The following is a 27,174-nucleotide window of genomic DNA, read 5'->3' on the forward strand; positions in this document are numbered from 1 at the left end:
AAAACTTCTTTCCCTCCATGCTTGCCACAGGAGAATGAACATTCTTCACATGCTCCTTCATTGGTTATTCCCTTCCCTCAAATTTTCTGACACGCTGTTCTTCCATAGACCTTGTTCAGATTTCTTTTTATAAAAAAATAATTTTTATTTATTACATACGAGATGCACAGTTACATAAAACGAGAATAAAAGTACAGTCGTACCTCGGAGGTTGAACGGAATCTGTTCCAGAAGTCCGTTTGACTTCCAAAACGTTCGGAAACCAAAGCGTGGCTTCTGATTGGCTGTAGGAAGCTCCTGCAGCCAATCGGAAATTGCAGAAACCCCATCGGACGTATGGCTTCCAAAAATAGTTCACAAACCAGAACTCTCATTTCTGGGTTTGCGGCACTGGGGAGCCAAAACATTTGAGAACTAAGCTGCTCGAAAACCAAGGTACGATTGTAAATAATACTGTGTTTATGATTTGATGGAAAAAACATATGGTGTGGCAGAAAGGGAGAAACAACAACTAGATGGAAAACTGGGTGGGGAGTTGACAAAAATAAAAGACGAAATTGTGTTTTGACTGCATTATGTTAAAAACGTTGAAACTAATTGAAAAAAATAAAACAGCAGTATGCAGAATGCTCAATTAAACGTTTCTGAATACAATAACAAAGTTGTGTCAGCATCTATATAGCATAATTATTAGATATGAAATGATGTATAATAATGTGTGTGCTTAGATTGTTGACCATCAGTAAAATGTATTTTGCATCAATGACAATTTTAATTTGTAGGGAGTAAAGGAGAAGCAGGACTTGACAGTCAACAACAGGGGTGGCTAACCTGTAGCTCTGCAGTTGCTTTTTGAACTACATCTCCCAATAACCAAAGTCAGGGAGTTGTAGTTTAGCAACATCTGGAGGACACCATATGAGCCACTCAGATCTTCAAAGTAATCCATTTCTGCATGGCCTGTGTGTCCCCTGAATATGACTAAATGCCTGCCTTGTCCGTGCGTTGTCAAATTTCACAGGGCCACCAAATTTCCTACTGGAGAGATTATATAACGTTAACTTACCAGGATGTGAAGCATCTGGCAATTCATGGCCTAGTGAGAAAGGAGGAACATATGGATGTTTACTCAAAAAGGACATCAGAAAACAACACTGAAAATGTTTCAGAAAGGAAATAAATAACTTACCTCTGTTTGTCTTGGAAACAAAGGTGCTGTGTGCAGAACTACCACATCCCATAGTCTTTGAGCAATGCACCTATCGGATTGCAATTAAACACAGTATCTTAAATGTACAAAAGCTACATGCCAGTGGTCCCCAATCTGTGAGTGACTGCTGTCCTCTAGGGATGGGGAGGAAATTTGATTCACTCCAATAATAATAATAATAATAATAATAATAATAATAATAATAATAATAATAATTTATTATTTATACCCCGCCCATCTGGCTGGGCCTCCCCAGCCACTCTGGGCGGCTTCCATAGAAAGCAAAAATACAGTAAAATATCACACGTTAAAAACTTCCTTGAACAGGGCTGCCTTAAGATGTCTTCTGAATGTCAGGTAGTTGTTTATCGCTTTGACATCTGCTGGAAGGGCGTTCCACAGGGCGGGCACCACTACCGAGAAGGCCCTCTGCCTGGTTCCCTGTAGCTTTGCTTCTCGCAATGAGGGAACCGCCAGAAGGCCCTCGGCGCTGGACCTCAACGTCCAGGCGGAATGATGGGGGTGGAGACGCTCCTTCAGGTATACTGGACCGAGGCCGTTTAGGGCTTTAAAGGTCAGCACCAACACTTTGAATTGTGCCCGGAAACGTACTGGGAGCCAATGTAGGTCTTTCAAGACCGGTGTTATATGGTCTTGGCGGCCGCCCCCAGTCACCAGTCTAGCTGCCGCATTCTGGATTAGTTGTAGTTTCTGAGTCACCTTCAAAGGTAGCCCCACGTAGAGTGCATTGCAGTAGTCCAAGTGGGAGATAACCAGAGCATGCACCACTCTGGCGAGACAGACCGCAGGCAGATAGGGTCTCAGCCTACGTACCAGATGGAGCTGGTCAACAGCTGCCCTGGACACAGATTTGACCTGTGCCTCCATGGACAGCTGTGAGTCCAAAATGACTCCCAGGCTGCGCACCTGGTCCTTCAGGGGCACAGTTACCCCATTCAGGACCAGGGAATCCTCCACACCTGCCCACCTCCTGTCCCCCCAAAATAGTACTTCTGTCTTGTCAGGATTCAACCTCAATCTGTTAGCCGCCATCCATCCTCCAACCGCCTCCAGACACTCACACAGGACCTTCACCGCCCCACTGGTTCTGATTTAAAAGAGAGGTAGAGCTGGGTATCATCCGCATACTGATGAACACCCAGCCCAAACCTCCTGATGATCTCTCCCAGCGGCTGCATGTAAATGTTGAAAAGCATGGGGGAGAGGACAGAACCCTGAGGCACCCCACAAGTGAGAGCCCAGGGGTCTGAACACTCATCCCCCACCACCACTTTCTGAACACGGCCCAGGAGGAAGGAGCGGAACCACTGTATGACAGTGCCCCCAGCTCCCAGCCCCTCAAGACGGTCCAGAAGGATGTTATGGTCAATGGTATCAAACGCCGCTGAGAGATCCAGCAGAACTAGGAAACAGCTCTCACCTTTGTCCCTAGCCCGCCGGAGATCATCAACCAGTGCGACCAAGGCAGTTTCAGTCCCATGATGAGGCCTGAATCCCGACTGGAAGGGATCCATTAAGATGAATTGACCTAATTTGCACATTCTGAAACAATCCACAAACCAGAGCGCAGCCATACTTTGGAATTTGCACACCTCTGGATTTTGAGGTGCAGTTGATTCTGGTAATGTGGACAAAAATGGCAGCACTGGGGTGGTGTGTGCATCAGAATGACTATATTAATGACAACAACATAAAAATGCATCGCATGAGGGGAAATTGTTTTGAAAAATTTGTGTTCGGAGAAATGGCATACAAGAATGTGCATATCAGGAGAAATTTGTACTAAAATGCTTAGGAATGTTTGTGAGAACTTCAAAAAAATATTGTAGGCTGCTGCAGAGATATAGAGAACTGAATTTAAGATTGGAAAAATGAGAAATTGACCAATTTGTCTTCTCTTCCTCCATCATTGGTTGAACTGCTGTGACATTACTTTCAAACTGCCACAGTTTGAAACTGCATGCACAGTATTCCTTTAGGGCACATTTGAATTACCGGGTACATTCTTTCCCTCAAAGAAGTCTAGGTATTGCATACCCTTCAACATTTCTCCGACGAAAAATTGGACATCCTACCATACCCTCCAACATTTCTCTGATGAAAACGGGGACATCCTAAGGGGAAACGGGACATTTTGGGATCAAAGCAGAAACTGGGATGGCTTCTGTAAATCTGGAACTGTCGCTGGAAAATAAGGACACTTGGAAGGTCTGGAAATACACCTTTTTGCCTGACATTTGACACCTAAGCTATATACGTTTAGGACCCATCCTATTCTTCTGATTGTAAATTGTTTTAACTGATTTTTATACCGCATTCTTACATAACCTGCCCTGGGATCTTATGGTGAACAGAGAGCATGAAATCTAACAATTCAACATGATAAATGGGGCCCATTCATGACTGACTTCTGAGTGATCTTCTTACATACAGGCTGAAGAGGAGATGTTTTGGTCAATATACCTGTACATAAATAGAAATTCAGGACAATTAAGAGGGGGGGAAACCATACCTTAATCCCGATGCCTGCTATAGAGAGGAGTGCTTCTGTCTTTGAAGCCTTGACGGGATGTCTACTGGACTTTGAAGGTTGGTTTTTACTGCTAGCCTTATGCATTTATAAGACAGCTGTTAATTCTCAAGTGCTTCCAAGACAGCTTTCTACACTCCAGACTGAATAAACGATCTCCGGAGGTTTAACAAGATGAGCATTCTCTTCTAAAGTTGCCATAGGAAGAAAGGGCAAATTCCCCCCTTTTTTTGCCCCCCCCCCCGTATGTGAAGCGTCTGGTTTATTTACTCGATGTTGTTCTGAGAGGTCTTAAGAGCCTTCCCACGTGACAAGGAAAGACCGCAAACTGAAATGGATTAGGATTACATACAGGATTAAGAACAAAGGATATAGTCCATTGCCCTTTCTTGTTTGAGGACCTGGTCATGCACACCTCTGGACACTCCTTCTGTTTTTGAAAAACCATGTCATTGGCCTTCAAGATGTTGCTGAACGACAACTCCTCCTTTCCTTTCCTGCCTGTGAGGGGAGCACCCTGTTGCAACAGTTCAATAAAGATCAGGTTTACAAGCTGCTTTGTATCTCAATATTCTCTGGTTGGTCTGTTATTTTCTCTGGCCGATGGAGAAGGACGCTATACAAAGGACGCTATAAGGGCTCTTGTGTTCCCCATAAGGGAATAAGGCCAGATTTTTGTTTATTACGTTAACAGCACTTTTGACCCAGGAAGAGGGCAGAACAGGGACGGAACAGGGCACAATGGACAACACGGTTTTTTGCCTGACTGCCGACGCACACAATTACCCAAAACACAACCCCTGCGCAAACAGGGAGTTGCCTCTACTTCAGTTTATGAGCCCCAGGCTGCAATGCCTTTATTTTCAATGGATTTATCTAGTCCTTTTTGAAGAGCTAGCTAAGACATTATCCATTGCTACATCTTGTGGTACTTAAGACATGGGAGAAGAAATCCAATCAGTTTGCATTTAAAGGCAAACTTACTAAATTCTCACTTTCCGAAACAATACGCAAATCAAAACACAGCTATCCCTCGAAACTGGTACAGTTTTGCAATGCATCTCTCTAGCCAATAAATGTGTACTAGGGAAAGCATGCACAAAAATGCATGTAACAGTGAAAATAACACACTAAGTAATTCATTATCTTTGGGGAAATCGCTTGCAAAAACGTTTTGTTAGGCAAAACTGCATACAAAAAGCTGTTTATTGGGAGAAATTTTGCATTACAACGTTGACAAATTTTCATGGTCTGCAAATCGTCGCAGAAAAATGACAAGCTTGATTTAAGATTGGAAAAATAAACTTGGAGAACCAAAATGGACAGCTGCATCCAACTGCAGTGGTAAAATTCCACACTAGAAATATACTTAGGATGAATACTTTGTTTTGCTTGTCTAGGATTAGCTTCCAGCCCATTTGCATGGACGCCTTCAATTTCTGCACTGTTTACCTCATTAGGCACTTGTTTAACGCTAGTGACTATAAACTGGGTCAATGCAAAGCTCCCTTAACCCTCTTGGGGGTTGAAGCCGAGCGTGTTGGTAAGCAGGTAGCGACACTTCGGGTGAGATCTTGATCCTATTAAAGCCCATGGCAACATGTTTGTTGTTGACTTCAAAACACAATTTCACAGGCAAGGATTTTGGGGTGTGTGTGTGTGTATTTGTGGGGGACGAGAAAGTATGTCCATGTCTGTTGCACTCAGAAGCACTTAATTCACATCAGTTTTAAAATATAAGATATGAAGTTCTAAAAAAACAGTCGCCCAGTTAAGACAGCAAGGGATGAGAGACAGCAAGCAGGGTCACTGTTTCGTTTGGTGAACTACAGGTAAATGTATTGCAATGGGAACAAAATGGTTAGATAATTGCTTCTCAATACTGAACACTTTTGCATTCTAGTGAATAAGATAAACCAAGCAGAAGGGGGCAGATATTTTTGCCATCCAGGTAAAAATGGAAAATGATCTGCCACATTCTGACAGATCCAATACAGTGATACCTCAGGTTACATATGCTTCAGGTTACACACGCTTCAGGTTACAGACTCCGCTAACCCAGAAATAGTGCTTCAGGTTAAGAACTTTGCTTCAGGATGAGAACAGAAATCACACAGTGGTGGCGCAGAGGCAGCGTTAGGCCCCATTAGCTAAAGTGGTGCTTCAGGTTAAGAACAGTTTCAGGTTAAGAACTACGAATTAAGTACTTAACCCGAGGTACCACTGTACTTGAAATGTGCACATATATACAAGCAAGAATAACTTGCAAGACGTATCCCCCAACTTCATGTTCCTGTTTCAAGCCAGCTTCCCACACTTCCAAATAGCACTTAGGTCACCAAGTGAGTTGTGGGTTCAAGCCCCATATTGGGTGAAAAATTCATGCATTGCAGGGGACTGGACTAGATGACTCTCATGGTCCCTTCCAACTCTACAATTTTATGATATCCACAGGGTGGCGCTGTGGTCAAAACCACTGAGCCTCTTGGGCTTGCCGATCAGAAGGTCGGCAGTTCGCATCCCCGCGACGGGTGAGCTCCTGTTGCTCTGTCCCAGCTCCTGCCAACCTAGCAGTTCGAAAGCATGACAGTGCAAATAGATAAATAGGTACTGCTGTGGCAGGAAGGTAAACGGAGTTTCCATGCACTCTGGTTTCTGTCATGGGGTCTCCGTTGCACCAGTAGCAGTTTAGTCCTGCTGGCCACATGACCCGGAAAGCTGTCTGTGGACAAACGCCGGCTCCCTTGGCCTGAAAGTGAGATGAGCGCTGCAACGCCATAGTCGCCTTTGACTGGACTTAACCGTCCAGGGGTCCTTTACCTTACAAACATTCTTAACCTGCCACATTGGGGAGGGAGACTGGGAACCACACACAAAAAAACTTGTTCAAAAGCTACTACAGTGGTAGCTCGTGTTACATACACTTCAGATTACATACGCTTCAGGTTACAGACTCCGCTAACCCAGAAATATTACCTTGGGTTAAGAACTTTGTTTCAGGATGAGAACAGAAATCGTGCTCTGGCGGTGCGGTGGCAGCAGGAGACCCCATTAGCTAAAGTGGCGCTTCAGGTTAAGAACAGTTTCAGGTTAAGAACGGACCTCCGGAACGAATTAAGTACTTAACCCGAGGTACCACTGTACTTTGTGTGAGTATTTTGTCAATATCCTCCTTGAATTGTAGTTCCCAGAAATGAATGTACTATACAGTATGATCATATATAAGCCGGGGATTTCAAGTACAGTGGTACCTCGGATTACAAATGCTTCGGGTTACAAACGCTTCAGGTTACAGACTCTGCTAACCCGTAAGTAGTACCTCGGGTTAAGAACTTTACTTCAGGATGAGAACAGAAATTGTGTGGCGGCAGCGGGAGGCCCCATTAGCTAAAGTGGTACCTCAGGTTAAGAACAGTTTCAGGTTTAGAACGGACCTCCAGAACGAATTAAGTTCTTAACCGGAGGTAACACTGTATTATATGCACATACAAAAATCACATATACCTGAGCCCTTGGTGTCACTCTATGTCTAGCAGATGAGGGGAGATATGGAATCCCTTGTACTCTACAGCTGGTGTACTGGGTGGGTCTCACCTTCATGTGAGAGGAAAAGCTTTAAAGCTCTTTCCATGCTGAGTAACCTCAACCATACCTGGCACAAAAAGAGCTTTTAAGCTCTCCACCTTGCTTGGATTTGACTTGTGCAATTTCAACCAGCCTGCCTCCAACCACATGTGGTTGAATCTGAGCAAGTTAAATGTGTGTAAGATGCAATTATACCACTTTGGCTTTTTATGCTGCTGTATTTCAAGGCTGGCCCTGGCTCAGAGTCTTTTGATACCATTTTGCTGCAGAATGAGAAGTAGGCGAGATAAGAGGGAGGGTTGTGCGGGGGGGGAGAAAACCACCACTGCTTTAAAAATCCATTTATTTCAGTTCTCTCCTCATAGATCAACAGCAAAACATTTTATTGGGGGGGGGGGGACACAATAAAAATAATTCATCAACTTCAGCTTCTGCTTACCAATCATTTTGCAAGAGCGGAAAAAAGGCACTAGTAAGTTGAAATGTTTTTGGTCTTATTTTGGGTGTAAGTTATTATTAATGGCTTTATACACTGGGAGGTGGGGGCTGCTGGGGTATCCGCAGCGAGTCTCCTTAGCCTACAGAAGATGTGCAAAATGGGAATTTTCTTCCACAGCATCTTTCTAAAATGTCCCATGCAAAGTGGGGAAAAAAAGAGTTTTGGGGGCAGTGAATCGTTTGGCTAATTAGGGGCCCCAGCAAATGCTCAGTTCTATCATTCTGTGAAGTTTCAGCAAGCTCTCTGCATTTTTGTGCCTTCAGAGCATCATCTGCTGAAAATCATACGAAGACAGAATAATGCTTCACTCTGTCGCAGTTCTGTTTCGGTTTGGTCAGTGCTCCTCTGTATATGAGGGAGGAACGATTTCAGGTTCTATACAGTCAACGGCACCCAGTGAGTGACCCTTTAACTCACAAATATTGTACAGGACAACACAGGCTGTTATTACAGCAGACACGTTATCTTCAGCAACTGGGAGTTTGCATGTGAGGCAACATCAGCATCCCTTAAAGAAACCAAATCGTGCATCTATTAAAACCGTGGCTGAAGAGCATTGGGGGGGGGCACTCTATGATTCCATCAACCCCTTCTTCTGCGAGGTATGTGTTTGCCGTGAATTGGTACAGCAGGATTTCCAGATACAAATACCCAACATCCATTTCTTGGCAAGGTGCAGTTTACAGAAATGAAGGCATCGCGGTTTTCGCCACTCCTGCTAACTTCCAGACTGATAAAAAGTTTACACTGTGGTCTGTTCCTTGTAATGGGAACGGAACGATAGTTTTTCCTATTAGCGTGTTGATCTGATTTGTCCTGGGATAGCACAGATCTTGATATGGGTCCCATCTACCACACCGATGCAGTGGGGGAAGCCCCTGCACAAAGACCAGAATAAAGAAAGAAAGGAAACTAAAATCAGTGCCCTGCTACTGTTAGGCCGACATGCACCTGTAACACATGGCAATTCTGTAATGAGCTGCAACTTTTGGTAGGCTGTCTCCCAGCTGTGGGAAGTGATCCATGAGAGGCAGTCAAGTACAACATTCCTTGTAATGCTAGAGAAGACATGCAAGAGAATGTTTGGTCCAGCCAGTAGAAACTTCCTGTTCCTCTGGGCTGGAGCATCCGTCCTTCTGCATGTGATAGAAGGTGGGTGTGACCTAACCTTCAGGTAACAAAAGGACAAATCACACAGCACTCTTTCCTTCTTTTTGACGTCCTTCTTCATTTGACCAGCTTTTAGTTAGGACTGCTCTGCTAGCTCTCAGAAGCACTGGGATTATTCCCCCATATGGGGTAGATCCACATTGTACATATTTGTAACTAAGTCCGCCTTCAGGAATCCAACTGTGAACTGATGTGAGAAGCTTCTTTTATTGACTTTGAATAAGATTGTGGCGTCTTTATTCTTTTAAGAGGGATTCAAGGGAACTTACCAGGAACGTACAATTCAATCCGAAGACAGAACGAATTGTATAATAGCGAGAGGCTCACACGAGCCTGCAACCAGCTATCTGCTGTGCATGTAAAAAGGGGGGATGTAACTCTGCAAAGCAAAGGAACTTGCTAGCACAAGTTAAGAAGGATATTAATAAACAATATATCCTCTCCTGCCACCCTGAACATTCCCACACCAGCTTCACAAACTGGCTCAGTAGCAGATGTCTTATAGCAAACTAAAACTCCAGGACCACATTTGCCACGGTGGATATCCCAATATCAAACTGAGCAGCCACTTCTCTCTAACAGGGCACACTGGACAGCCACAAAATTCCTGGGTTTCCCCCTGCAGATATAGCTTCCTCCATTGCTGAAGAGGATATCAAAGAAGGTCTGATCTCAAAGAGGGCAGCTCATTCACAGATTTTTAATTCAGTGTTCATCAACCCACAGTATCATGACGAAGTTATCTTATCAGGCAGAGCCTGCTGGATAAACAGGCAGTCAGACAAGAGTTTTTCCTTTTCCAATTGGGGCAGGTCACTACTAAGGTAAAGGTAAAGGTACCCCTGCCCGTACAGGCCAGTCGTGTCCGACTCTAGGGTTGTGCGCCCATCTCACTTAAGAGGCTGGGGGCCAGCGCTGTCCGGAGACACTTCTGGGTCACGTGGCCAGCGTGACGAAGCTGCTCTGGCGAGCCAGCACCAGCGCAGCACATGGAAACGCTGTTTACCTTCCCGCTATAAAGCGGTACCTATTTATCTACTTGCACTTAGGGGTGCTTTCGAACTGCTAGGTGGGCAGGAGCTGGGACCGAAAGACGGGAGCTCACCCCACCACGGGGATTCGAACCGCCGACCATGCGATCGGCATGCTCTAGGCGCTGAGGTTTTACCCACAGCGCCACCCATAGGTCACTACTACTGGGGGCATAAAATAAGCTTGCATTTCCAGGAAAATAAGAAAATGAGAGACTTTGAATACCAAAAGCTTTCTAGCCAGCACAAAGCAGTTAAATGCCAGAAATTGCAAGCAGGAATGTTGGAGAATTCCTCTAAAAACAGAAATGGGAGCAGAGATTGCCACTGGCTGCTTATTTGCTCCATGTCTAGAACTAAAATCAATCCAGCGAATATAATCAGAATTTTCTGGTGTCGTTGGCTTTCAGTGTGCAAATGATATGTAATTAGTTACGTCCCACCTGCTTAATTTGCATTGTGTTTCCTTGGCACTGAAATGGATGGGGTGCAATAACGTAATTAAGCAAATGGTGTAGTTTTGCCACAGAGGACAGCAAGACAGATCCTGTGGGCTTTGGCAGAAGAACTTCTGCAAAATGTCAACAGTATTGCACGTGACGAATGCAAGGTGGAACGAAAACCTTCTTACATCCCTAATTGCAAGCCAGAAGTGCTGGGTATTTAGATGGGTGTCTGAACTCCTATTCCAAATGCATTAAATATCAGAACTTACACGTTTTCACACCAAGTTCCTGATCCGTGTCGTGTAATTGCCAGGGGTTGCAGCACTCATTACGGTGGTGTAAATTGTTCCCCTGGTAAAGAGTAGGAAACGAATTGAGTCATGGTATATACCAGGGACGTTCAACTCCCAAGTGACTGAGATCTACTCACAGAACAAAAAACTGGCAGTGATCTACCCCCTTATTTTTTGGGGGGGGAGTGTTTCAGGTCAAAATTGTTGAGCTTGTTGTTTAGGGAGGAAAATTGTTTAGGGAGGAAAGTCCCATTTTGGGGGGTTCAGGTCAAAAATGCTCTTTTGCCAAAGGAAAGGAAAGGGAGCCTGCGATCAATTGCAATCTACCAAAACCTTCCGGGGATCAACCAGTTGATCACGATCGACCTGTTAGACATCCCTGGTATATACTGTGGAATGGCACCCCAATCTCTGAGCACTGTGGGATTCCAGGTGTTCCAGGCGTTTACCCTGGGTTCGGTTTCCTTGGAATGAGGGACAGCAAAGACTGTACAACCTACGATGGAGAGGCTCACAGTACAGTGGTACCTCGGGTTACATACACTTCAGGTTACATACGCTTCAGGTTACAGACTCTGCTAATCCAGAAATAGTACCTCGGGTTAAGAACTTTGCTTCAGGATGAGAACAGAAATCACATGGCGGCAGCGGGAGGCCCCATTAGTGGTGCTTCAGGTTAAGAACAGTTTCAGGTTAAGAACAGACCTCCAGAACGAATTAAGTTCTTAACCCAAGGTACCACTGTATTAATGCCCCCAAAGGGTCTTACGTCTGCCATAGCCACAGTCTTGGACCCAGCAGAAATCAGGAATGGCTCTGCCTCTCTGCTGCCCAGGCTACAGCCTGCTTCTAGAGCACACATTCCACTCTGGTTTTTGTCCTTCGAACTACCAGCAAGGCGAAACAGGGGCCCCCACCTATTTGTCCTCTGGCACAGAGCCATTTCCTTTGTTACCTTAGCGACCCATACTTAAGGGACCGTAATGGCCCTTGCCTGGCTAATTCAGCAACTGGATCCTTGCTGGATCCCAGGAATTAAAAGGAACTCCATCATACAACCTCATCTGGCTTGGTGCCCTTGAAATGCTGCTGGATTGCAGCTCCCGTCCTCACGCTGGCTGGGGGCTCATGGGAGTTGTAGTCCAGCAACATCTGGAGGGCACCATGTCAGCTAGTCCTGCCATAGAGATATTGATAGGCCAGCCTCCAGGTGTTGCTGAACTACAACTCCCATAACGCCTAGCCATTAGCCATGCTTGCAAGGGCTGATGGGATTTGCAGTCCAACAACATTTGGTGGGGACAGAGGTTCCCCATCTGAGGCCTAAAGGAAGGCGGGCAGGGTGGAATCCAAACCTATTATAGAAAAAATGCAAACAAAACTTACTCATTTAAGACTGGATAGACTGACAATACCTGGAAAAAACCAAAATGAAATGAAAGGAGTCCATTTATTTATGTATTTAAAAGCATTTCTAAACAGCTGAAGCTTTTAAAACGCTGAAGGGGGTTACATTCCGAGGCACCACATGCACCAGTGAAATCCCGTATATTTGAAAGACAATTGAAAAAGCCTGCAGGCACCCTGCCCCATCCTGCCTCTTTTTAAAAGCTTTTGAGTCACTTCTGGGTTCAGTGTGTTGTGCTTATACACGGTAGCTCATAAATGAAGGGTTTCCCTGTAACAACAGGGTGTAATCTTGTGGGCCATGGAAAGCCTGGGCAAAAAGAAAGGCCTTTACAGGACACACAAAGCATTTGATGGGTGGTAGTTTGTGTATGCCAAAAGGAAGGGCCTTCCTGAGTACTGGGGCAATGGCACCTGTATGTGTCAGGGACTGTGCTGAGGAGGCGTGCGCTGAAGAGGAATGGTGGGAGTCTCCCCCTCCCCCTGCTCTGGATTTTGAATTTTCCTAGGAGCAGAAGACAGTGTAGATTTGGAACAGTGGTTTGCAGAGGGGCATAGTTCAGAAGGCAGAAGCTGGGAAATACTGAGGGGAACAGCTAGGAGAAGAAACACTGGAAGAGAGAGGATTAACAGATTCACCGTCTCTGGGCAGCATTCTCTCTCTCTCTCTCTCTCTCTCTCTCTCTCTCTCTCTCACACACACACACACGTGTCTCCAAAGTCATTGAGAGCTCAGAAAGTGTCAGCACAGAAAGCACAGAGGGTACAAGCTCAGATTACAAGACGTAGGAGTGGTGTAGACTAATAGGGATGGAGGGGGTGTTAGCCTTAATTGGGAGCACCGCCATTCTGGGAGATGTGTTCTTTGTTCTCTTGGTGTGATTATTAAAGTTTCTAACTGGTAAGAAGACTCCTTTTCCTTTGTTCTGCTTATCTACTGCCATGGGGGAGAAAGCTGGTTCCCTGAAGCCTGACATTTGCAAAGGCACCCCAAGAGGTAATTGCTCAACCCCTTAACTGAAATTAGGCATTAAAGAAGCACTGCGTTGCAGCCAATACAATATGCTGTGTTGTGTGATTGTTTGTGTGTATGTGTGTGTTACCCCCAAAAGGTTCTCGTTTGCAAATGTGGCAAACCTTGAAAAATCCTAGCATAAAGACCTCAAAAAAAGCGAGTTTTGTTTTGCTTCTAAAATGAGCAGGATGTAAAATGGAAGACTTACTTTGTACAGAGACTCGAGATTAATATTCTTCTGTCCGGTGGCATTCAGTGCTTTCATGGCTTGGGTTCTGCAGAGTAAAAATAAAACCATTTCATACCGGAGGTAAGAGCTGTTGGAGTGTTTTGCGATTCTCCTTGTCCATGCAAAAATAAAATAATAAAAGAACAGCAGTCTTTCTCTGTGACATCCGACGCAGCCTGACAACCCTAAGGTAAAGGGACCCCTGACCATTAGGTCCAGTCGTGACCGAATCTGGGGTTGCGGCGCTCATCTCGCTTTATTGGCTGAGGGAGCCGGCATACAGCTTCCGGGTCATGTGGCCAGCATGACTAAGAACCAGAGCAGTGCACGGAAATGCTGTTTACCTTCCCGCCAGAGTGGTACCTATTTATCTACTTGCACTTTGACATGCTTTCGAACTGCTAGGTGGGCAGGAGCAGGGACCGAGCAATGGGAGCTCACCCCGTCGTGGGTATTCGAACCGCCAACCTTCTGATCGGCAAGTCCTAGGCTCTGTGGTTTAACCCACAGCGCCACCCGCGTCCCTCTGACAACCCTACCTATGCGCAAAAGGGAGTTATTCCAACTGTGGAAGTATAACAAAGTATGCATATACAGTTCCTTTTCTTCTTTCTTTAAAATAAGATCATCTTGACACAGTTTACCTCCCAGGAAAACATACCTTCGATGATCTAGAGGAGGAGGGGTTGTCCAGTGATCGTAATTTGTCTCTATCCGGTACCACCTACATAAAATGAACATTAAAACTTTATCACTGTATCCTTTTGCCATATGGGTATAAGGTACTTAATTTTTTTTTTTAAGGGGTGGATTAGTTCCCTCAAAAAGCTTTTCAGACCTACTGTCTGTAAGGTCTAGAACATTCATTGGTTCAAGCCACTAAAATTAAGGAACAAGATTAAGTGAGGTCCACTAATTTCAGTGGGTGTTCTCTGAGCAAAACTTATGTTGATTACCACAATACTTGAAGGTGCTTTTTGATTTTGTTACCCAGAATACCTGTGTTGTTTCTGCTGTATTCATGATGAGAGCTGTGGTTACTGTAAGTAAAACATTTTAACTTACTAAAGGTTGTAGTCTATTCACTCCGAGAGGGATCGAGGAGGGGGAAGAATTGTAAGCGCTTAATACTGGGACATTGTACACAGAATCTGGCGACCATCCAGGTCATCTTCTGATCTTTGCCTTACAGCAAAAGGTCAAATTTTTGCTTTTGCGGGAAGTCGGAGAGCCTCACCAGTAGGTGATCAATGATCTTACTACGTGCCTCTTCATAAAAGGGACATCTAAAGAACAAGTGTTCTGGGCTTCCTATCTCTCCCAATGGACAGGTGCAAAGTCTCTGAGCATAGGGGACTTTTCTAAAGGCTCCATCCAGGACCGGCGAGGGAAGAGCCGAGCTTCTGGTGAGTGTAAAGGCCCTTCTTGCATTTCTAGATACGAGAAAGAAGAGATATGCTGCCGGTGCGGCTATCTCTCTCTCGATTTCTCAAATTTTATAGTTGGGGCACCTTGCGCAGTCCTGTTGTCTCTCGGTGGCTAATATTCTTTGCCTGACCGTAGCTTTTGCCTGGCCCAAGCCCAGACTTAGAAGGGCTTGAGGGGCAAAACCCAGTTTCCGGAGGGTGTTCAGGACTGCAGTCTGCCAGCCTGACTAAAATTGGTCGCAGAGGATCAATGGGGCTATCCCGCGGGGGAGCAGATTCAAGGTCAGCCATTTGTAGACTGATGTTAGGCAGATGCTAGCCTCCACTCTCATTATCATATGGTTTTGTTTTTCTTTTTGTTTGTTTGTTTTATCCTGGTCTGTGACCGTAATAAACAGCGGCGTAGCGTGGGTTATCAGCACCCGGGGCAAGGCAAGTAATTTGCGCCCCCCAACCCGGGGCAAGGCAAATAATTTGCGCCCCCTAACCCGGGGCAAGGCAAGTACAGTAATTTACTCTCCCAAGCAGCAGCAGCAGCGAGGCTTCTCTCCTCAATTGATTCCCCCTCCACACCGCGTCGTTTCCTGGCTGCTCCCCCCCCCTTCCCCTCTCTCTCCTCCTCGCTCTGCTTGCCTTGCCCTGCCCTGCCTGAGGGCACCCTGAGGAGACTCCGCTCTCCTTTTTGACCAGGCGAGGTGGGAAAAAGGGGGGAAAGTCTCTTCCCGCCCCCTCGCCAGACTCCCTGCTCCGCTCGGCTCACTACCCAGGCGGCCAGTGGAAAGAGAGACGCAATTACCTCTCCCTCCGCTTCGCCAAGCTGTCAAAGCCCGGCAGCAGCGGCAACGGCAGCAGCAGGCGCAGCCAGACCCCCGCGAGCCAGCCAGCCCGCCCGCCCGCCCGGCTTCCTCTCCTTTTTTTGCCAGCGGCAGAAGGCTTTGCTCTCCCCCTTCTGCGACCTCCTCGCCAAGCCGAGCGAGCGCGGGCTCCCTAACCAGTGGATTTTAGTAGGGGCAGAGAGCTGCTAGTGCGAGTGCGCCCCTGCCCAAGTTGCGCCCGGTGCGGCCGGCACCCCTGGCACCCCCCACGCTACGCCACTGGTAATAAATTTCATTCATACTGGGACATTTAAAGGTGTAACAATCTATATTCCCCGTGCTTTGCAAATACTGCATAGATTTGTGTTTTAAACTCTGCTGGGGGCTATTTCGGCTAAAGAGTGAATCAGGCCCCATACACTTTTTGAATTCAGGCAGTCAGCTGTTTTTTCTCTGTGATTCCCCACACATGGGGGGAGCACTTCACAATTACTGGTGCTCCCCAGTTATTTATTTCCCAACACTCTGCCCTGCTCATAAGACACCAAGGGGCAATTATACCCCTCCATCTACAAATTCATAACTTGTTTCCTACAAAACCCAGGGTTACAAAATTTCATGCTTACCCTCCGGTCAGAGGATCCAAGGGCCAAATATCTACTGGACCGCTTCTCCTTCTCGTAATGACTGCCCCTTCCCCAGGCTTCGTGCCCCCAATGATGAAGTAGACATTTGCTATAATCGGTGTCTTGGACAGCATGAGAGCAGCAGCCTCAAAGGTCTCAGCTTCGCTCAAAACCTGCAGCAAAGCAGAAACAAGAGTGGGCATTTTGGACTTGGAGGTCCACACCCTGAGAGGTATAGCTGTCAACCTTCCCTTTTTTTGTGGGAAATTCCCTTATTCCAGCACCGTTTTCCACTGCTTCCCGCTGCTATCCCTGATTGTTAGATATCCCATAGACTGTCCCCGGGACAGGTGAGGTTGCTGATCCTTTATTTTTGAGGCTGCTGATCCCTTATTTTCAAATCTGAAAGTTGACAGCTATGCTGAGAGGCCTCCTGTTCTTTTAAGAGATGCGTAGGAGCAAGCTTCTCACCAGACAAAGCTTTTCCCATTGTGTTGCTATAGAGTTGGGAGAAGTCACAGAAGCCCCATTTTGGGGCTGGAGCTGGCAAACTGGCAAACATTTATTATAGAATCATAGAATCATAGAGTTGGAAGAGACCACAAGGGCCATCGAGTCCAACCCCCTGCCAAGCAGGAAACACCATCAGAGCACTCCTGACATATGGTTGCCAAGCCTCTGCTTAGAGACCTCCAAAGAAGGAGACTCCACCACACTCCTTGGCAGCAAATTCCACTGTCAAACAGCTCTTACTGTCAGGAAGTTCTTCCTAATGTTTAGGTGGAATCTTCTTTCTTGTAGTTTGGAACCATTGCCCCATGTCCGCTTCTCTGGAGCAGCAGAAAACAACCTTTCTCCCTCCTCTATGTGACATCCTTTTATATATTTGAACATGGCTATCATATCACTCCTTAACCTCCTCTTCTCCAGGCTAAACATGCCCAGCTCCCTTAGCCATTCCTCATAAGGCATCGTTTCCAGGCCTTTGACCATTTTGGTTGCCCTCCTCTGGACACGTTCCAGTTTGTCAGTGTCCTTCTTGAACTGTGGTGCCCAGAACTGGACACAGTACTCCAGGTGAGGTCTGACCAGAGCAGAATACAGTGGCACTATTACTTCCCTTGATCTAGATGCTATACTCCTATTGATGCAGCCCAGAATTGCATTGGCTTTTTTAGCTGCCGCGTCACACTGTTGGCTCATGTCAAGTTTGTGGTCAACCAAGACTCCTAGATCCTTTTCACATGTACTGCTCTCAAGCCAGGTCACACTGCATTACCTACAAGGCTCCAGAAGTAACCGAGTTGCTGCTTATCAGAATCCTGAAAACCCGAATTCCCATTTTAAGGAAGCAACCTTCTAGTCCTCATATTTCATAGAATCATAGAAGAGACCTCTGTGCAATGCAGGAATCACAGCTAAAGCATCCTTGACAGGTGGGCATCCGATATCTGCTTAAAAGCCTCCAAGGAAGGAAAGTTTGCAGAGCTAAGCTGAAAAGCACCAAGGGCAGAGTGCCTGAAACAGCTGGCAAGCAAAACAACCCTCAGAATGATGTTTGTTTTTAACTGGCACATTTAGCAACCTGAAACAGGCTTCAACAGAGGATGCAAAGATTGTTGTTTATGATCTGTGCTGATGAAAAGTGACTTCAAAGCTGAATGTCATGACATCTGAAAGAAATTTACTTTTGCTGCAATGGTTTGAGCTCGATCAAGAAAACCGAGTGTTGTTGGTCTTGAAACGCATATTTTTAAGGACCCCACCCTCTATTCTTGCAATTGTGGTTTCTTTTAAACTGTTTTAAATGTTGCATTTTAAAGTGTTGGGACCTCCCCTGGGGCCACAAGGTGAAGGACAGGTAATAAAGAAAGATGCCTTAAGTCCCTGTCAAGGAAAAAGGTGGGGTATAAATAAATAAATTAAGATTAAATAATAATAATAATAATAATAATAATAATAATAATATAATAATAGATTTGGAGGCTTCTCCTGCTCTCAGAAAAAAACCAAAACGAAACCATCTGTCACAGGAAGCACGGAAAATATCTTAATAAATAAGAGAAATAAACTAAATGCACATTTCTCCCATTGGTAATAGCCCCCTCCACCCAAAAAAACCACCCTTGCAAATTCTTAGATGTACTAGGCAGAGACCATTCTTTTTCTGCGCTACACAAATTATAACATTTCTGAACCTTCACCACCCCTACATCTATTTTACAAAGCAACGTTATCTGTTCAATCGTAAAAAGAGAGAGGAAAGATTATTAATTAACACTTGGATTTTCAGCAACTTGGTGGTTAGTGAGCAACAAATCTGAAAAGAGCGAAACTTTGGCTACTTACAGTCCTGGCCAGCCAGCTGGCCGGAGAATTTCGATTCAGGAAAGTGGCAATTGCAGTCTCCCACCATGCGCCACGATCTATAAGAGCGTGTAAGGGGAAAAGAAATGCCTCGTGAGAATCAGCCGTCACAAACATAGGCCGTTTCCTCCTATTGCTTCAGTGCTTAAGAGCTCCCATCCCAAATGGCCAGAATGAATATAAAAAGCATTTCTTCAAAGCAAAATAAAATCACAGAACAGACCATAGACAGAGTGGCAGTGCTTAGCTGGCCTCCCTCCACCTGCATTATGGGGGCGTATTGATAGGGAGGAGGAGTAAGGGAGTGGCAAGGTCAGCGTAGTGCAAACTTGCCAGCAGAGCCCACCTGGCGCTCCTGGCATTGCGCAAGTAGCCGGCTTTGCCCCTCTTCTTCCTCCTGGTACATCACAGCAAAGACGGTGACAGGAGGTCTGGTAAGTGCTGTTATCCTGCCCGCTGTGGGAGGACCAGGCCCATTATTGCAATGTACTATATACATTACCCAAGTACAGTCGTACCTCGGAAGTCAAACAGAATCCGTCCTGGAAGTCTGTTCGACTTCCGAAACATTTGACTTCCAAAGCACGGCTTCTGATTCGCTGCAGGAAGCTCCAATCAGAAACTGTAGAAGCCCCATCGGACGTTCAGATTCCCCAAAAAAATAAAAATAAAAAACCAGAACACTCGCTGGTTCAGGAGTCAGATCATTCGACTACCAAGGCAATCGGGAGCCAAGGAATGACTGTATACCGTATAATGCATTGCCCATATTGTTCAGAATGCAACAGAACTGCCCATTTTTTGTCTGCAAGCCTTGATCTTCATTCCTGGGGGTGGGAGCTATCTATCAGGGCCTCCTTAGCGGTGGCTCCCCATCTATGGAACTCCCAGGCAAAGTCTCGTTTTTCCACACAGTTACTGTTTCCAAAAAAGAAAGCTAAAGAGGTTCCTATCTGTCCAGGTGTTTTGGCTTATGAAGTGTAAAAGGGTGAAGGTAAAGGGACCCCTGACAATTAAGTCCTCTCGCGAATGACTCTGGGGTTGCGGCGCTCATCTCGCTTTACAAGCCGAGGGAGCCGGCGTTTGTCCATTTCTGCAGACAGTTTTTCCGGGTCATGTGGCCAGCATGACTAATCCGCTTCTGGCAAAACCAGAGCACCGCACGGATACACCATTTACCTTCCCACTGGGGCAGTACCTATTTATCTACTTGCACTGTGTACTTTCAAATTGCTAGGTTGGCAGGAGCTGGAACCGAACAATGGGAGCTCACCCCATTGCGGGGATTCGAACCGCTGACCTTTCGATCGGCAAGCCCAAGCGGCACAGTGGTTTAACCCACAGCGCCACCTGCACTGTGTATGAAGTGTACTATTTTCCAAATGTGGCCGTAGCGATATGTATCACGGATGTTGCGCTATGTTTTACTGTACTTTTCTGGTTTTAATTATGGTTTTCTCTCTTTAACATTCTTTTAATTTTTTTTTTTTTTTAAATCTACATTATGCTCCAGAATGGAAGCGGGGAGGGAATCAAAGTAGAGCTGACATTTTTCTGTAGGATGTGGCAGAAATGTGATTCTTCTGTTCAGGAAGAATGAAATCTGCTTACCTCTTGCGTCTCCAGAAAATGTAAACTTATATGGACTTTGTCCTGTCCATATACCAACATAACCGAAAAATGTAGTGCCTCTGAATTTTACCTAAAAATAAAAAGGACACAGAATGGACTGTAGTTAACCATAACTGCTTTTAATGCAAAGCACACCCCAAAACATGATCAGGTATGTAAGTAATTTAACTTCAAGAAAACAGAGACCTTTATTTGACTGTAAACTGAGGCTCTAATACTTAAAATGCTTTAGCTCAGGATTTAGGAAGAACAGGTTAAAATTCAATCTCTCTCATTTACTAATGCAAAAAAACAATGAGGGGAAAGCTCCAAAAACATTATTATCTCTCTAGAGGTCGCCTGCATTATTTGACTTTGCTAAAACCTTGATCATTGGGCCACAGTGTTTGTGGCTTATGGGAATTGCAGCTCAACTATACCTGGGCTGCAAACATGCTGCACATTTAGAACACACCCCAAGAGCCCTTTGAACTGCAGTTTACCCCCTCACACAGCTAAAATTCCCAGCACCCTTAGCAAACTACAGTTCCCAGAATCCTTTTGGGGATGTCATGCACTTTAAATGTGCCAAGCATATGCAGAAGTGGAAGGTGCCCCCATTTCTGCCCTAGGCAGTCAGGTGTCTAAATCTCACACCTCACCTCCCTCCCTGGAAAACATGACGGACACTACTGCAGAATCCTGGATAATAGAGGATCTAAACAGCAACCTGGCAAAAATGCATGCTCCCTGTGTTTCTCGCAGTGATACTTAACCGCTGCCAAGAGCTTTTTATACCTGCCCATTCTTTAAAAAGTCCACATTTATGGTTGTCTTCTGAAAAATGTCGAGAAACGGTGCATCCAGATTCCGGCCATGATAAATGCTCCCATTAGTGTCCTGAGCGATGATACTGGTGCAGTATCTGTGGGATAAGAAAACAAGAGTGAAGAGATTAGATTGGAAAATTTTCAGACAGGATTGATGGAAGTCAAAAAATTGAATAAGATGTAAAAGTATGTTTAATTACTGTTGAAAATGATATGTTAAAAAACTAATTAAAAAATTATATGGAAAAAACAAGACAGTGGTGAAGAAAAAGAGGACACTCAAAAACACTCACAAAAAGAACATGTTTTCCCTGACGCTTCATCTAGAAAACAAGAACGATGGAGGGCAAACAATGATGAGAGACTGAACCAGGGAGGAGTTCCCAAGAGGGGAAAGCTCAATTTCACACACTGATTTGGTGTGGCCAGCCAATTCTTTGGCTATGGACTTCTAGGAAGATCGCTCCCTCTAATAGAGAACTCACATGGTCAGTGCCAACAGAAATGGGGCCCAAAACCAGAGGGTTGTATTAGCATAGTCATTAGAACTTGAAGGTTTGTCAAAGTACAATATTTACCTACCTACCTATCTACATATGTGCACACAAGTAGCTGGGAGTGTTTAATTCTGCCCAAATATTTTTAGCAACCAAAAAATATTGAGACCTTCAAATGGATAGTGCAATTTTATGAGCTTGGACCCGCCACGCCAAAAAAAAAACCAGGTGAAGTCATGCCAAAGCCACATTTTGGTCCGCCATCTTGATTCAAAATGGCCCCTGGCATCCAAACATCAACAAAGACTGCCGCCTCCACTTTGGGAACCCTCATGCAGAGACTGGTGCCAGTATCTTGAGAAGCAGCTGAAGTGATGCTAAAGAAACAAAGAAAGTCACACTAATGTGCTGTTTTTGTCTGCCATATTGATTCAAAATGGCGGCCAGCATCCAATCACTGATGCAAAAGAACACTCCCATGGATTTTAGGTGTTGGTATTTTAATGCTGGTATTTTATTCTGCTCTGATATGATACTCTTTTATGTATTGTGCATTAATATATTTCTTTTTAAAAAATCTTATTTCCTCACTTGAAAGGTGCTCTGAGAACAGTGGCTGCAGAGCTTGTAAAGATTTAAATTTAAATTAAAAAGTGTGTTTTTAAGTTTGCACATACAGGGAAAACCTCACTTCTCCCCACACAACAGATGATTGTACTAATGTTTTCATTCATCTTTCATTGATAGATAAAACAAACAAGCAAAGATTCCTTGCATCTTCTTCACCAACATCAAGAACGCTTACGTGGTAATTTCGTAGGCCAAATTGAGGAGCAAGCCATCCCCAACGTTCAGCCCCAGGGCTTGGCAGAGTCCCCGGATCTCGCCTGCAAACGGCTGAGGGACAAAGGATTCTATTTCTTCCGCCAGAGGCCGGATAATGGCATGAACCCACTTGGGAACCACTTTGCTGCAATGCAAGACAAGAAAGCAGTACATCAAATATCTAAAGGGCTGCCGCATGGAAGATGGAACAAGCTTGTTTTCTCCTACTCTGGTGGTAGAACCCAAACAGGGGCCACCTGGCCGCGGAATACAGTAATACCTCGGTTTACAGACGCTTCAGGTTGCACGTTTTCGGGTTACGGACGCTCCGAAACCCGGAAGTACCGGAATGGGTTACTTCTGGGTTTCGGCGCTCGCAGAAGCACCGAATCGCAACCTGTGCATGCGCAGACGCGGCGCTGCAGGTTGCAAATGTGCCTCCTGCACGGATCACATTCGCAACCCGAGCGTCCACTGGGCCCCACTCTCTTGGGGCCCCCAAAAAAATTTAAAGGGAAAAAAACTGGATGTACATTTCCAAAATACAGTGGTACCTCGGATTACATACACTTCAGGTTACAGACTCCACTAACCCAGAAATAGTACCTCGGGTTAAGAACTTTGCTTCAGGATGAGAACAGAAATCGTGCTCCGGCAGCGCGGCAGCAGCAGGAGGCCCCATTAGCTAAAGTGGTGCTTCAGGTTAAGTGCAGTTTCAGGTTAAGAACAGACCTCCGGAACGAATTAAGTACTTAACCCGAGGTACCACTGTATAAGAGACAAAACAAATAAAACCTACATACAGCAACAGTGTTTTGTGTTGTGTAGGCTCCTATGATGTAAGTCATGGGCCCCACCTGCTAGCCTGCTCCCTGAAATATCACGGGTTTGCTCATTTCTATATATAGGGTGCCTACATTGTGCATGTGCAAATGGCTTGAGATACCTATTAGGTCCATAAATTACCATATAGTATTTATTCAACACAAAAAACATCAACAATTTGTTGTTGACAAAGGACAGCTGGACATAGAAAGGGTCCCATTACCTTCAGTAGCTTAGGGCAGGGATGTCCAAAGTCTGTTTCGGAGGCCTAATCCGACAGTTTATTTCCTTGGGTAAGATCCTAAAAAAAACCTCAACAACTTCAACCCTAAAAAATAGCTCTACAATTTCAATCCTAAAAAAGCACAAGTTTGGTCGGCCCTCACCGCCCTTCACTTCATCAAATCTGGCCCTCTTTGAAAAAAGTTTGGACACCACTGGCTTAGGGACTCATCAAACCTAAATCTGGCCCTGCAGGTGAGGGTATCCAACAAAGACGGGGCTCTAGGGCAGGGGTCAGCAAACTTCTTCAGCAGGGGGCTGTTCCCCTGTCCCACAAACCTTGGGGGGGGCCGGACCATATTTTGAAGAGGGGGAAAAAAAGAATGAATTCCTATGCCCCACAAATAACCCAGAGATGCATTTTAAATAAAAGCACACATTCTACTCATGTAAAAACACGCTGATTCCTGGACTGATTGCCGGCTAGATTTAGAAGGTGATTCCGGACCCCTGGCCTTAGTTTGCCTACCCATTCTCTAGGATTGAGTGGAGACCAATAGTGTGTCGCGGGTGGCGATGTGGGTTGAACCACAAAGCCTAGGACTTGCCGATCAGAAGGTCGGAGGTTCGAATCCCCACGACGGGGTGAGCTCCCGTTGCTCGGTCCCTGCTCCTGCCAACCTAGCAGTTCAAAAGCACGTCAAAGTGCAAGTAGATAAATAGGTACCACTCCGGCGGGAAGGTAAACGGCATTTCCATGCGCTGCTCTGGTTCGCCAGAAGCGGCTTTGTCATGCTGTCCACATGGCTTAGTCATGCTGTACGCCGCTCCCTCGGCCAATAAAGGGGTCCCTGGTCAAGCCCACAGCTGGATCCGACCACCCTCTTTCAGAAGTTAATATGAACCAGGATTCCAAGGAAGGAAAAAGCAGCGGAGAGACTGATGCCCCCCACCCAAAATCCCCCTCCCGGTTCGCACTCACTCGATGAGCTGCACGAAAGCCTCTCGGAGGAGCGCCGGGTCGAAGTGGAGGCGCAGGACCGGCAGCCAGCGCTCCTCGGGCGGGCTGTCCAAGCTGACATTGCAGTGCAAGGGCGCGGGCACCTCGGTCCTCGCCGCCCCCTGGGGGGCAGCAGCCCCACCGCACAGCAGCAGGAGCGGGAGGGCGAAGGGGAGCCGCGCAAAGCCGCCCCGCGGGCGCAGCCCTGGCTCCATGGATGCGCGCGAGCAAAAGCGGCTCTGCAAAGAAGCCCGGGCTGCGCGTGGGAGGCGAGCTTAAGATTAGGGGAGGCGACCGGGGGCGGAGCCCGAGAAGGGAAAGTACAGTACTCTAACCGCAACCAGGGACGCCGCTTTGCAATGCTTATTGCATACGGGGATATATAAACGCGTCTTGGGATCTCGGGGTGTGGCGAGAAAGCGCGGCTTGGCTAATAGCCGGCACATTTTTGGCCTATTTTTTATTCGGACAAAGTAATAATCAGAAATAAATAAGAATAACAATGTGCGCAACACCACCCAGACCATTCCATTGTAACTTAGCCAAGCTCCCAAAACTTCAACACCTGTTGCCACGGTTTGACCCCTTTCCGATTTAACAGGACGAATTCTACAAACAGCTCCCATATCTCCTCAAAATCATTTCTCCTGCGTATTCCTTAATGGCACGTTTTAATTTATCATTAATAGCCACATCCCGCACCTCTTTAGAGTAGGCACATTTTAAAGCGCTTGGGGGTTTTTGCACTCCCAGCCGCTTTAACAGCTGCGGGGCGGGCAGGCAGTAATTCAACAGGTGAAGCTTTCCACTGCATGGTTGCTGGTGTGCAGGCAGTAATTCAACAGATGAAGCTTTCCATGGCATGGTTGGTGGTGGGCAGGCAGTAATTCAACAGGTGAAGCTTTCCATGACATGGTTGGTAGTGGGCAGGCAGTAATTCAACAGGTGAAGCTTTCCACGGCATGGTTGGTAGTGGGCAGGCCGTAATTCAACAGGTGAAGCTTTCCACGGCATGGTTGGCGGCTCAAAGGCAGGAGGACCTTGCATTGAAAAGCAGGAAAGCAGAGGAGGGCAAGGTTTCTCTTTTATCCATTACCATTCAACATAGGACCCAACTCTTCGCCCCCCCCTAAAATATTTGATGGGGCTGCCCCACCCCCAGTGGGTGGGCATTGCCAATCAAATTGCGTGTGTGCACCCTGTCATGTGATCGATTATGTGGAGTGGTGCTTACCTCCCCAATATTTTCTTCAAGTTGGCCCCCCTGCTATTCAGTCAGGGAGTTAAAGGTATAAGTGGCAATATTGGCACATGGGGAAAATTCCAACACTGGGGCAATAACTGAAAATGGCACATATTTTTGTGGCATTTCTGATTTTATGCATTGTGATTGCTGTTATTTTTATTGATTACAGTATAGTAATTCTTCATTATAATTTTTAAGTGCGAACTGTTTATTATTTGCTATTTAATTTTACTGTTTACTAATGGATTATTGAATATTGCTTTATTTAAGTCGTTTATTTTAAAGTTATCAGGACTTTTTTGTATTGGGTCGGACTGTTATTAATCGCGTGAACTTTGCTGCCTATCCTCTTGTTTCTCCAGCTTGGAAATTGCCTTCATGCATAGTAATATAGAAAGGCAGGATACAAATTAAAAGTGAAATGAAAATAAAATAATAATAATATAATGTATTTTGTTTTGCGTGTCTCTTCTGCTAAACTTTTTTTTTTAATGATATTTTTATTAAGTTTATGAAGTACAGAAAAAAGAAATAGAGACATAGATAGAAAAATACAGTAGAGAAATTACAAATTTCCATAATCCTTTTTTCCAGCACATCTATTGGACTTCCCCACATCCTCCAAACCCTGCATTCTCTGTAGTACAAAATATCAGCAATTTGTTAACTTATTTCCAGACATTATTGTATCTTTCATTTTATCATGTTGCCTAATTTCAAAACTATTGTAACCCAAATCTTATATGTTTTAACTTAAACATAATAAAGTTATTTCATTATTCCACCTTTAACTTCTTGTACCTTAATTTCCATTTCATTAATTTACCAATGCTGAAGCAAGAATTTCTAAAAAGAGCATTTTTTAACATTCATACAACTTATAATGTTTTTTCAAATAGTCTTTAAATTTTTCCCAGTCCTCCTCGATTGTTTCTTCTCCCAAGTCTCGGATTCTGCCAGTCATTTCAGCCAGTTCCATATAGTCCATCAACTGCGTCTGCCATTCCTCCAGCGTGGGTAAATCTTGTGTCTTCCAATGCTTAGCAATCAGGATCCTTGCTGCTGTGGTAGCATACATAAAAAAAGTTCTATCTTTCTTAAGTACTCTCTGGTCCACAATGCCCAGAAGAAAGGCCTCCGGTTTCTTAGGTAAGGTATATCTAAGTACCTTTTTTAGTTCATTATGAATCATCTCCCAAAAGGCCTTCACTTTCGGGCAAGTCCACCAGAGGTGAAAGAATGTCCCTTCCGCCTCTTTACATTTCCAACATTTGTTACCAGACAGGTGATATATCTTAGCAAGTTTGACTGGGGTCATGTACCACCGGTATATCATTTTCATAATATTTTCCTTCAAGGCACTACATGCCGTAAATTTCATTCCGGTGTTCCATAACCTTTCCCAGTCTTCAAACATAATGTTGTGCCCCAAGTCCTGTGCCCATTT

The 27,174-nt window shown here is 45.3% G+C and overlaps 1 protein-coding gene across 1 annotated transcript; it reads right to left on the reverse strand.

Annotated features, from left to right (window-relative positions):
• Positions 1-8,692: 8,692 nt before the first annotated feature.
• LOC309350255 (N-acylethanolamine-hydrolyzing acid amidase-like) lies at positions 8,693-24,696 on the reverse strand (the record flags this gene model as incomplete). The annotated part of the gene is made up of 11 exons (XM_081877102.1): positions 8,693-8,723; positions 10,762-10,843; positions 12,172-12,200; positions 13,416-13,482; positions 14,098-14,160; positions 16,305-16,477; positions 18,654-18,730; positions 20,283-20,373; positions 21,081-21,207; positions 22,415-22,579; positions 24,464-24,696. 10 exons carry the CDS (start codon positions 24,694-24,696, stop codon positions 10,768-10,770), a joined length of 1,101 nt encoding a protein of 366 aa, XP_081733228.1. The 3' UTR covers positions 8,693-8,723; positions 10,762-10,767.
• Positions 24,697-27,174: the final 2,478 nt, after the last annotated feature.

Source organism: Podarcis erhardii, assembly GCF_964252035.2.
Source record: "Podarcis erhardii genome assembly, chromosome: 9".
NCBI classification, from domain to species: domain Eukaryota; kingdom Metazoa; phylum Chordata; class Lepidosauria; order Squamata; family Lacertidae; genus Podarcis; species Podarcis erhardii.